The 12,604-nt window shown below is 32.7% G+C and overlaps 1 protein-coding gene across 1 annotated transcript; it reads left to right on the top strand.

Moving 5' to 3' along the window:
* The first annotated feature begins 6,423 nt into the window (after positions 1-6,423).
* LOC149556261 (GDSL esterase/lipase At4g16230-like) lies at positions 6,424-12,362 on the top strand. Its single transcript, XM_089785834.1, has 4 exons — positions 6,424-6,914; positions 10,943-11,185; positions 11,525-11,780; positions 11,996-12,362. The coding sequence occupies exons 1-4, from the start codon at positions 6,459-6,461 to the stop codon at positions 12,217-12,219; spliced, it is 1,179 nt and encodes a 392-aa protein (XP_089641960.1). The 5' UTR covers positions 6,424-6,458; the 3' UTR covers positions 12,220-12,362.
* Positions 12,363-12,604: the final 242 nt, after the last annotated feature.

The raw sequence follows: 12,604 nt of genomic DNA, 5'->3' as shown, positions 1-12,604 counted from the left end.
TTTTATTGATGCAGCTGAACTACGAGTGCCTTTTGTGTTCTTGACAAATCGTAAGCTTTCAACTTTTGTGAAGCCATTACGGATGCAAATGAACAACTGGTGAGGTGTCAATTTTAAGGCAATTTTTTGTTTCTATAATGTACAGTTCAATTGCTAGAAATATTTCATCTAGATTCTTAATTGATAGATTGTTAACTTTTCATGTCATTTTCTACTTTGGTTGGGTAGTTCTCATTGCATTTGTAAATCGTAAATCTTGCAGTCTTTAGCCTAATGATAGTTTGGTATTACATCCAAGGTGATAACATAGTTGACTTAAAACTTTGCATTAAAGAAAACATCAAAGGATAATATTTGAATTGTGGATATTTGTAAATTATGTTGGTTTTAGACATAGTTATAGTTATATATGTGCTCTTATGATGATGTGATTGGGACTGTAAGTTTTTTTGTCACGTTTATCTATTTGAAAAATAGATGAAATTATTTGCTTTCATTTCTGATAAATAATTCTTTCCTAATTTTATTCTTCCCTGCAGGAACCAAAATTTAGACGTGTTGTGCCAATTATTGCAAAGGCTTTGCTCTCATAGGAGCCTTTTAAACTGCACAAAATTTGAGTTGTAAAGCATAATTGCTCAGTGGAGACTCAGGATATTGTGCACATTTCTTCCTCCTTCCCATTGTTTTGTATGAAATAAATCATGTGACAAAAAAAACAATGGTGTGGAGGTAGAAATGTGCATGATAGCCTAACTCTCATGCACCGAGCAATTATGCTTTAGAATCAAGTTTTGTGCAGTTTAGAAGGCTCCTATGAGAGAAAAGCTTTTATAATAAATGGGATAGCTCGTTGAAATTTCTAAATATCTTGGTCTCAATTTCAACATAAATGCAATATTTTGGTCAAAATTTTGATGCAAAACTAGTTCACTTTGGCATCGCTAGTATGGCACCGACAGAAAAATGTAAAGCACTTTCGTTGCAATTTCGATGAAAATGCAATATTTTGGTCAAAATTTTGACGCAAAATTGGTCCACTTTGGCATCGTGTGTATGCCACCGGAGGAGAAATGTAAATTGGATTCGTCGCAATTTCGACGCACTACTATGAAGGTTTACATCGAAATCTCGACAAGCACCACTAGCAAATGAGGTAATATCACTTCAACTTAGACTAGGGAAAGCGACAAAATTTGTGTCGGTAAGTCAACCTTTATGTAGTCAAAATTTTGATGCGAAATGTATGTGGCAAAAAACCAACCAAAAAAGACTGACGGCAAGCTTGGTCACCTTATCGACCTACTCTTGTCAAAATTTTGACCTTTTTGCGTCAAAATTTAAGCCTAAATTTACTGGTGTTAGGCTTTCATTATAGTCTTTGTATCTTTTATGAGATAAGGTATCTACAAATCTTGATATAATTAGATAAACAAGATTATTATCACCTCTTAGAGGTTAGCAACATGAATAATCTCTTGATAATCTCCAATAAAATATTTCATCATATCTTCAAGCTCATCTCCTTCATCTTGTTATCAAGGGGCTAGTCATTGTAATTATCACATATATATGTTGAAGTTCTAAGTTTTCAAATCATTTGCACAATATCAAAGTAGATCTCATCAAATGCCATAAGCAAATTAATGAGAAATATACATACATCACATGATATTGGAAAATAAATGAGACATATACATTAACATCACACGTACAGAAAAATCAAGGCGCATAAATCAAAACACATCCATATTAAGCATAAGAAGAAAAAATACACATATGACACAAATCTAATAATGTTATGTATATAAAAATGGATCAATATAAGGTAAAATGAGATATAAAACCTAGATAATCTCGGAAGATATTCTTTGAACATGTCAAAAATAATTTCTCATGTACATAAGATATGCCTTGTATACATCATTTACATTCTAAAATATAATTGATCAAGGTTGGCTATTGCCCTCTTAAGCACCAGGCTAGGGAGGAGGTGGTAGATATTCTCTAGAAGGTGGAGGTGTCACTTCTCCCTTTGATAGCCTTGCAACCTAAGAGGGAGTCTAATGTAATATGGAATATAGATGTAATTGGTTATTATAATGTCATGGTCATAAGTAGTTGATAGGGATGTTTTTATCCAAATTCTAGAGTGATAGAGGGATGAGGCTCAACATGCATCCACTTATCAAAATGGGGCTTCATACTACTATGGTTTATACATTAAGGAAGTGCATGTAGGTGTTAATGTACTACCCTACTCTTAGGTCATTGATAAAGATCCCTATCAAGTACCTATTATCATGTCATGGTAGTCTCAATGGGTGCAACAACAAACTCTTCCTAATACAAATAAATTATTGGAATATTTCTTTACTTGAATCATGTAATAGGTTTGATATTGCAAATATTGTTGGTATTATGGATAGATTTCAAGCTAATCCAAAGGAATCACATGTTGTTTCTATTAAAATAATATTCATATATTTGAAGACAACATCTAGTTATGGATTATGGTTCAATAAGGAAAATGATTTCACACTTTGTACATACACTGATGCTGATTACAAAAATAATTTGGATTCAATAGGAAAAGTACTAGTAGTAGTGCATTCTTTTTGGTAAGAGACTGATCTCGATGCATTCATCAACAAACTCTTCAAGGCTTTTGGACCTCTAGGAAAATGTAGTACTTTTAAAAACCTTTTGCAACTAAAATAGAACTCTTAGAAATCTTTCTAGCAAAGATGATAATTTATGATTTTGAGCTACAAGTATAAAGTTTTGACTTCTACAGGTAGAAATAAAAATTTATATAATATTTCATACTTTGAGTAGTTTTTAGAGTTCATTTTGTAATTATATAATACATGGACTTCTCACTTTCACTTCCAAGGAATACTAGTGATCCTTGGGATCCATCAAACTTTGTATATAATCTCCAATTTTTGAATAGAATATATCATGTTTTGGCTCACAAAATATATGTTGTTTAATAATCTCAAACACTTTTGTTCCAACACTTTTGCAAAATATGCCATTTAATAATCCCAAACACTTTTGGATGAAACACTTCTACATCAATTAATAATCACAAAACTTAACCATAGAAATCCACAAAGACCAATAGAGGAAAGTAAATCACTTGAAGCAAAACAAAACTCATAACACCATGATTTATTTATGAGGAAACCCTAGCCCAGGGAAAAACTCAATGGGGATGGTACCCACAACTATGTACTTTTTAAAAAATGTTCTCTTAAGTGGTTTTGACCCTAATAGGAGTCATTACATATATCGAGTACAATAGTTCTTATTAGAGGACTCGACCTTGTTAGAGGCATCAACCCTACTAGAAGTTATATTAAAATGAGAGCTCACTGCTCAATAAGGATTCACTATCTAGATACAAGTGATAATTACGATACCAAAAATGAGTGTTCCATCATTACAATGCCTAATTAGTCCATAATATAGCTCACATAAGATCTGATCAATCATCAAATCTCACATCTAACCATCAAATATCACATCACAATTTCATCACATAACTTCAATACATCAAATATCATCATGTCTAACATTTATCATGCTTGCATTTGAAAAACTAACTTTTCTATACACAAATAAATTTTCCAACTAGCTCACAAAACTATTTTCACACGATGTGTGGCACAGTAACCAAAACTAATCATTAAAAATTTATTTTTGAGGATTAACATTTAGGATGTCATCCCTACAATGCCAAGTAATTGAATTGGTGAAATAATTCAATTCCTTAAGCCAATTTTCTTAATTACCAAAATTGATGCTATAATGCAATCTCTCCCATTCAATACACTTTCCATCCAACAACTATGCCAAACACTATCTAATCATAGGTGATATATTTGAACCATATACGAAGCTCATACTACAATTTTTCAAAATTGTGGCCTTTAATGATTACTCTACTAATCTCACTAAGAAAAATATTCTATTTGTTCAGTGTTTCCTGCATAATACATAGGCATATTTTATTTTCAAAACATAAAAAAAACTAAATTGTTAGGCGAACATACCAATTGAATTAGTTGCCATCAATGATAACATCTAAGTCTCCATAACTGATCACTTTCCAACAATATATATCTAGTCATCAAGTGGATTCTTAAGGATCTTGAATCGTAGAATGTTTTATACTAAGAAGCAATATTAAAAGTTATTTTCCTAAAGGTATGTTAGTAGTTCAATGATCTATAGTTTTGTTTGGAAAGATTGGGAGAATACTAGGAAACTCATGGTAGAGTGAAATATTAAAGATATAAAAAGCAATCAATTTATCCTTTTAGATATATATGGTTGTCTATAGAAATTGATAATAAACCCTTGCACAATGTAAGGGTTGCTTGACCCTTAAATTATTTATAAAATTATATATCTTTTGGTCAAATTATTGATGAAAACAAGGTTATCTTATGGGATGTTTCAGTGGTAACTTTATTTACCCAAAAGATAACTTATTATTGTTTCTATTGAACTTTGATAATTTGATACTAAGAAAGAAATTCTAAAGGATAATTTAGAATTGTGTTAAAGTACTAATAGATGCAAATATTTTAAAAGTTTTTGACTAATTCTCAATGTTTACCTCAACTTTTTAGGGCTTGATTGTTTGTCGGTATAGGAATAGAAAATTAGAATAAAAAATTAGAATAAGAATGGAAATGTGGAATGGGAATGGAAAAGAGCAATCTCATTCTTGTTTGGTTAACCTAGTATTTGATTGGGAATATGTTACTCCCTTGTTTGGTTGTACAAAAATGGAATAGGAATAAGGTTAACTTTTGTATTTTTAAAAATATTTTTCTTAAATTTTTTTGTTTTAATTTACTATTTTTTGGTTAATTTTTTCAATAATGATAAAAAGGTTAATTTATTTTCATTTTTATTTTACTCAATGGAGTTAATGAGAAATATAATTTATTTCATTTTTTTTTAAAAATAGATATAAAAAATGTTATAAAAAAAGGTTTAAAAAAAATAAAATGTCAAATTAAAAAAAATGGGAATAGAAATGGCCCATTCCAATAACAACTATTTTTAGAATGGACATATGCTCATTTTAGGGGCAAAATTGGAATATGTTTGCCTATTTCCTCTTCTGATTTGAGGTACCAAACAAAGAATACATTTTCTATTCCTATTCCACCAAACAAATGGACCCTTAGGGTGGATGATTTTGAGGCTAGATGAGAACTAGGTTTGGTAATATTTGGTCTTGTGTCATTGAGCCTAAAGATATATTTTTAGATAGTTTTTAAGTAAGAAAAGGGAGGTCATGGGCCAAATTCTTGAGTCCTCTTTTTTGAATATTTTTTTGTAAAAGTTATACAAAACTATTTTCTATCTTTATTATCTAAGTGGACTATAGCTCAATTTATCTTTTATCACGATATTTTATTTGATTGTTTTGAGAAATCTTGATTGTTTTGAGAAATCTAGATTTAAGTAGAATAAATTGTTTATAAACGTTGAGCAAGTCTTTTCTACTAAAGTTTTATAGCTTTTATGGACTAATATAAATTTGTATGCCTTCTAAAATAAAGAGATTATCCACTTTTCCTCAAAAGTCATTATTTTCTTCATATATTTGTATGTTTGCCGACCACTTTTCCTCAAAAGTCATTATTTTCTTCATTTATTTGTATGTTTACCAACTAACTTGGAATCTCCAAAGAGAAGATTAGAGAGTTATTGTTAATCAGAAACAAATTTTAAAGAAATAATGTGAACATTAGAGTGGATGGAAAAAGAAAGAAACAACGCTCTTGAGCTTAATTTTTACTATGTGATTTTTCAATTAAAGGACCAATTCTCTTTGATGAACATCCTGCTTAGCTTATGAATATGAATATGTAGTTTTTAGTATATCTTTATATGTAACGTTTACTTTGTGCCTTGATCTTGGTTTACATCTTGGACATAATTTGAATCTTTAAAATAATTAATGCACTATAATTCATATTTCCAAATCTTCTGGTAAGAGCAGCACATTTATTCAGGCCCTTAAATGCTTTCAATGGGGAACCGTTTTTCATAATTCCAATGCCTCTTTCCCTCCCAATTTAACTGTCGAAGATTTTGTTCAACCTATTACAAGCGAGATTATTGCTGTCATAAACAATAAGCTCAGACGAGCTCACCTCAAAAGAATAAGAGAGAGTATTTCTCTCATGAAGATTTCTTGGCAATCTCACCGCCACCATAGAATCTGACATGATACACTAAAAAATACTTTCTTTCGAAAGTCAGTCCATTAAATGCAATACAAACCCACCTAATATTTTCTCTTGAATCCCAGAAAATACTAATAAAATCACATTTGAATTCCACCACTGAACAATATGAACAGCAATCACAATGCAGAGAGCATCAGAACTTTAAAAGCTCTGAGACTACACAAGATTCATATTGCTATGACAAGAACGGGTTTTGTTTTCCTTGAAATGGCAATTCATGCAATAACAAGAAGGGGTTTTGTTTTGAATGATATTGCATGGGTGCAATGCTGTATTATTGTGTGTTGTGTTGTTTGTGGGTTTGGAAGTTGTGAATCATCAGTAAATGATGTAAAAGCTTCTTTTGTGTTTGGGGATTCTCTTGTGGATGCAGGAAACAACAACTATATCTTTACTCTATCCAAGGCTAATATTCCACCAAATGGCATTGATTTTAATGCATCTGGAGGGCTCCCCAGTGGAAGGTTCACTAATGGCAGGACTATACCAGATATTCTTGGCCAAGCAATTGGACAGAATGTGTTTTCTCCGCCATACATGGCACCAAATACATCTGGAGATGTTTTGATGAAGGCTGGTGTGAACTATGCCTCGGGAGGTGCTGGAATACTTAGTGAAACTGGCCGAAATTTTGTAAGTTTCTCTAACAGTTGAATAGAAATTTCAAGTGGAGTTAGTTTTTGTTTGGCCAATGTGCATGTAGTGTGCTTCATCAATGATTGTGCTATGTTACTACACTGTTTCTGATAATCCTTTGATTATGGAAGCATTATTATTTATTGAATGGCAATGTTAGAATTCCTCAACTTAGAATAAGCTGACTTTAGCAAATTTATTGGTTACATAATATCATATTAACGGCCATAATCCTTTGATTATGGAAGGGCAATGCTAGAATTCCTCAGCTTAGAATAGCTCACTTAAAGTAAATTTATTGTTTCCATCATATCATGGTATTGGAGATACACGTCCCAACCTTTGAGTTGCATTTCAGAGATAACATATCCTTTTCCCCTTCTTGCTGCTGTCCCCTACCATTTCTAAAGTCTCTCCACCATAAATTTACACATTCTGCCACAAAACCTAGGCCAAAGCACATTAAAAGATGAAAATGGTAGACAAAAATATAAAATAAAGTTATATAATATTTCAAGCTGACACAAATTGAAGTTATAGTAAGGGATCTATATATCTACTGATAGTGTAGACTAGTAAGGGATCTATATATCTACTGACTTTTAAGGACATGAATAGTTGTATGATTGATTTTCTGTCACTGTAATAGTTGGAAGAGAAATTTGTCTATTTAATGTTCTTGTATGACTGATTTGCTCTTTTGTTTTCAAAATTCTATGTAATGATAAATTTTTTTAGAAATAATTAAATTGTATTTATTGTATTGCTGTAGTGTTCTTTGTCAAGTAGGTTTGTTAGTCTGTTGTACTGGCTTTTAGGTTGGCCTTCGTTTTCTGGCTGGGCTTTATGTGCTTATTATCAGCCTTGGCTTTTTGTCTGTCTGTTGAATTGGCCCTTTGGTTGGCCTTCTTTTACTGGCTGGGCTTTTATTACTTATTATCAGACTTATGTTGTGTTTCAACTCTTGGGTTTCAAGGTCCTTGTAAAACCTGTTTTTCTTATCAAAAACATCTTCAAATATTCTATTTCTTATTTTTAAAAACTAGTGGTACTAATCGTCGAGAGTCACTGACTTCTATTTTCTAAAAATAACTGTACCAATACCTGTACCAGTCATTTTCAAGGACCTTGCCACATAATAACTATCTACAATATTGCAAAATTTAACCATGTTAGGGGAAAGGATCTATTAACCATTAGGGGATCCAATAATCTGACAGTTTTGTCATGTTGACCTCTCAACTACTAATAGCTTATCATTTTTTATTATCTGACAAGACACTTTTTGGCCACTTTGTGTTCCACCATCTCTACAGACAGATATGTGAATATCCAAAAACTGAACCTTCAGATTTAAGCAGTTAATATGTATACAAAGACCTACGAAAAAAAATCATCCAAATCTGAAATACGTTTAGAATCTAGAATTGAGCAAGATATGCTGATGCTAGGTCCTTTCCCTTTTCTATTATACAGATCCAAAAGGAGCTTAGAATTTTTATGGCAATTGTTTGTAGTCATTGGTATATTATTCTTTGGTCTTCCCACTATTTTTTTAAAGTATATAAGACTCAAATTCAAAGTCAAGAGATTTCTTCTTTTATACTAGAAAAAGTACTAAAAGCACTTCTGACCGAATGACTTGAATTATACCACACTATTGTTTAAAAAATTGAGTACTGTAAGAAAAAGTACACAATCCTAATTTCTCACTTTCTGAAAATTGATTATGCAGCATAAGACAGTTCTTTAATTAATAATTAAATTATTAATCAGAATACAATTATATTCTAATTTTTTGATTTAATTATTAAATATAAAGAAATGTTTGGTGACAATCATTTTAATATTTGCTTAGATGTCTTATTTTAGACACTCTCCACTTCAAAGCTGCTCATTGAATACTTATAAATTAATTATTCAATCCTTGATTTTAATGTTCAATAGATTTAAGTTTGTTACAATATCCAGTACTTAGATTCGGTTTTACGATTGCAAATTAGATTAGATTTTTTATATTGAGTAGAATAAAAAAATTACAGTGAAGGGTAAGGGGTGCAGAGGTGTTGCCAACAAGATACCTGTTACAACAGTCCAGCTAAGCATGACAAAAGGCCAGCCAAAACTAAAGGCTAGTTATCACCAAAAGTGAATTTCCATTATTTGGTACGAATTATTGGTTGCTGGAAGATGAGGGGCAAAATAGGGGTACAAGGGTCAAAATCTAGTTTTGGAGCTAAAAGCGGGCGTTTGGTTGTTTAAACTTAGAATCTGATTTTCACTTTCGTCTTCTATTTTTTTGACATAAATTGGAAGAAGCATCTTCCATCGAAAAGGTGGAATTCGAAATTAAAACCTGATTTTAGGTTATTATGAATGTGTTTTAAAACCGTCAGGTCCAACATTGTTCTTGGGGTTTCTTGGTGGGCGAGTTGCTGCAGTTTCTTGCTGGGCTAGTTGCTGTGGCTTTGGGTTTGTCTGGTGACAACTGTGGGTTTCTCTCCATTGTTCTTGGCCGACGGCTGTGGGGTTTCTCTGCATTGTTCTTGGCCGTGGGGTTTCTCTGTTTTGGACGATGGTGGTAGCTTTGAAAATGGTTCTCTTCTCCCACCAATCTCTGTGCGCACCATTTTCTTCTCCCACCCATCTTCTCTTCTCCCAGTCATCTTCGTGTCAACCAAACGGTCCAACTATCTTTCCAAAACACAAAATTAAGTTTTCAAAAACTTGGTTATAAAATAATAAAATTTTGAGCAAATTCATCTTCCCAACCGAACGGAGCTTAATCTGATAACTGTTTTATCTCTATCTGTTAAACATATCTGTGACGTGTCAAACACTAAGATGATCAATAAATGTTGGGTTATATTGAGGACCCTAGTATGAGTTCTCTATACCGAGTGACTATGTAGTATGGTAATGTTTCTCAACGTATTCCGCAGTGCTGAAAATTTTATAAAACATATATCCGTGCACATCATGAGTGTCAGTATTCAACGTGAAGAAAATTTTGATTTTCATTAGATTTGAATTATAAATGTACATTTTTCTACCCCTTCTTTTAGCTTATTGTAAAGCTGTCTTATTGTGTTTGTTCAGTTGTTTCATTGTGTTGATAGTGAAAATGGAGTTAAACCTAAGATATTTTATTTGCTATTGGGTGCTTGGTTCAATTCTTTTGACCTGGACGCTTTTATCATGTTAAACTTTTTATGGAACTTTTATTATAAGTTACTTTAAGTAGAACTTTTATCAGTAGAACTTGAGAAATCTCATTTTTTCAAACACTCAGTGTAGGATATCCAAGCTTCAAGCTTTGTCTCACTCTGTTCACGTGGACTCTTTCTATTTCTATACTAAACTCTCTGTGAAATTAGGAATTCCCATTCTAATAGGGGCGAGCTGGGTAAAACTAGTCTTCCTTAGAACACACGCCCTTTATTCAAACTTGGGATGGTCTCGAATCCGAAACCATGGAATGACCACGGGGTAACCCACCACCTCAAGCCCACCACTACACCAGACTGGCTGAGCTATTCAACCTATTGTTATTACGGTGCGAGTTACTGGCCCTCTTGATAACCTGTCCATCTACCATTCAGAGATGGCTCATCTTCCATCAGATCTTGTGTATTATTGTAGCTATTGTTTCCTCTGTCCCTTTTTACACCCGTTTGACTGGTATCTTTTGGTGAAGAGTTGATAGAAGATTTAAATATAATTTCACACCTGTACTCTCATTGTTGAGCTCTTAGGGTGGTTTTACTTGTGTCTCTGTTTGAGTCCTATTTTAACCTATTTTAGATATCCTGGGACACTGATGTGGGTATTATCTTTATTTTTTTAGACTTTTCTTCAGTATATCAGCACCTCAACTAACTTAATCTTGGAGTAAGTAGCATGTCCTGTTTTCTCTTCTTGAGTTTTTTCTTGAAATTCTTGGCTACTTTGAATATCCAGCAGTTTATTTTGTCAGAAATCTGTAATAATTTGGAAAATTGACTTCTTTCTTCACCTTGTGCTAGATTGGAAGGCTTTCAATGGACACACAACTTAACAACTTTGCTAATACGAGGGAAGAGATGATTTCCATGGCAGGTGTTGAAGAAGCCCAGGACTTTATAGGAAAAGCTATTTTCTCTACTTCTATCGGATCCAATGACTTCCTCAACAATTACTTCGCAATTGAAAATCTTGCTCAGAGGAGACTTGTTAGCCCTGAGAAATTTATACAAAGACTCATAGATACCTTCAGAGCTCAATTAACTGTAAGATAATCCATTTTTCTTCTTTCTTGCGTTTTCTATAATAAAATAAGGAATTGACTTAGGCCGGGAACAACACCAAAAAATGGCCAAAAAGCCCACCTTGCATCTATGTGGGATTAAAAAATTTAAATGCAAACTTCTGAACATTGATCACGTAGACTATTGTTGTAACATTTTGGATCAAATTATATGTTCTGTACTGCATGATGGATCATAAAATTTGTTCTCAAACATTGAGAACAAAAATGTACAAGATCTAATCCTGACATATTGATCATTGTAGAGTGTGGAAACTTCATAAATTTGATTGACAAATTTTCACATATATTTTGTTTGCAGAGGCTCTACAATTTGGATGCAAGGAAAATAGTGGTGGCAAATGTAGGACCTATAGGTTGCATTCCATTTGAGAGAGACTTTCATCCACTACAAGGAAACGGTTGTATATCCACGCCTAACCAAATGGCAATGGGCTTTAACACCAATTTGAAAGATTTGATCGTGGAACTTAATGCAAATTTATCTGGGGTCAGCTTTGTTTATGCCAATGTTTATGACATTGTGAATGACATTGTTGTGAACTACGAAAATTATGGTATGTCCTTACAGATACTCAACTTTTTATAGATTTTTAATGGGCATAAGGAAATGGTAGATATTAATACTCAACTTTTATAGATTTTTAATGGGCATAAGGAAATTGTAGATATTAATATCTAGGTGTGTTCCTATGTCTTTTGAGTAAGACCATATGCACTTGTAGCTATAGCTTACATACCCATTAATGAAGTGTTGGAATGTTGAATGCAGGGTTTGATGTTGCAGACAGTGCATGTTGTGGTTCAATAGGGAGACACAAAGGGGTTATTCCATGTGGGAGGAGATCAAATGTATGCCCTGACCATTCAAAATATGTATTTTGGGATCCTTATCATCCATCTGAAGCCACCAATTTAATCATTGCCAACCGTTTGTTGGATGGAGGGCCAGATATTATCTGGCCTATGAATGTTCGATCCCTTGCCCAACTTTGAATTGGGCTAACTTTTTTTATTGGCCGTTTTGTGACTACTAAGTTTTGCATGGCATCTCTTAATGTTCCCTAACATCTGGTTATGGTGGGATGCCAATATCTAGTTTAAGAAGAATCGAGATGGGACTACACTATACCACTCTAGTGCAACACATTTTTTGGTCAGGCACCTTTTTAGGGGTTTATATGAATGTAGGGCGTCACATTATGGACACATGCTTATCCTGATGTTTGCATCTGTTTTGAAAAATAATTAGAAAAAGTTCATAAAAATATTGACTAAGCAGGTGCAGTTGAGAATTTTTAGGAATATCTAAAAGGAAGTGGTCCCATGAAATTTATATTGAATCAGATTTAAAAAATCGATGGTGTTATAAATTTTAAAA

Source organism: Cupressus sempervirens, chromosome 5 (assembly GCF_028749045.1).
Source record: "Cupressus sempervirens isolate cs-2001-9-10 chromosome 5, ASM2874904v1, whole genome shotgun sequence".
NCBI lineage: Eukaryota > Viridiplantae > Streptophyta > Pinopsida > Cupressales > Cupressaceae > Cupressus > Cupressus sempervirens.
This window is presented reverse-complemented; position numbering and strand designations above follow the sequence as displayed.

Bases quoted from the DNA above. Each gene is read 5' to 3' on its own strand.
- LOC149556261 (XM_089785834.1), top strand. From the start codon at position 6,459: ATGACAAGAACGGGTTTTGTTTTCCTTGAAATGGCAATTCATGCAATA. The intron at 11,186-11,524 runs GTAAGATAATCC...TTTTGTTTGCAG, and splicing joins CCTTCAGAGCTCAATTAACT to AGGCTCTACAATTTGGATGC. The intron at 11,781-11,995 runs GTATGTCCTTAC...TGTTGAATGCAG, and splicing joins TGTGAACTACGAAAATTATG to GGTTTGATGTTGCAGACAGT.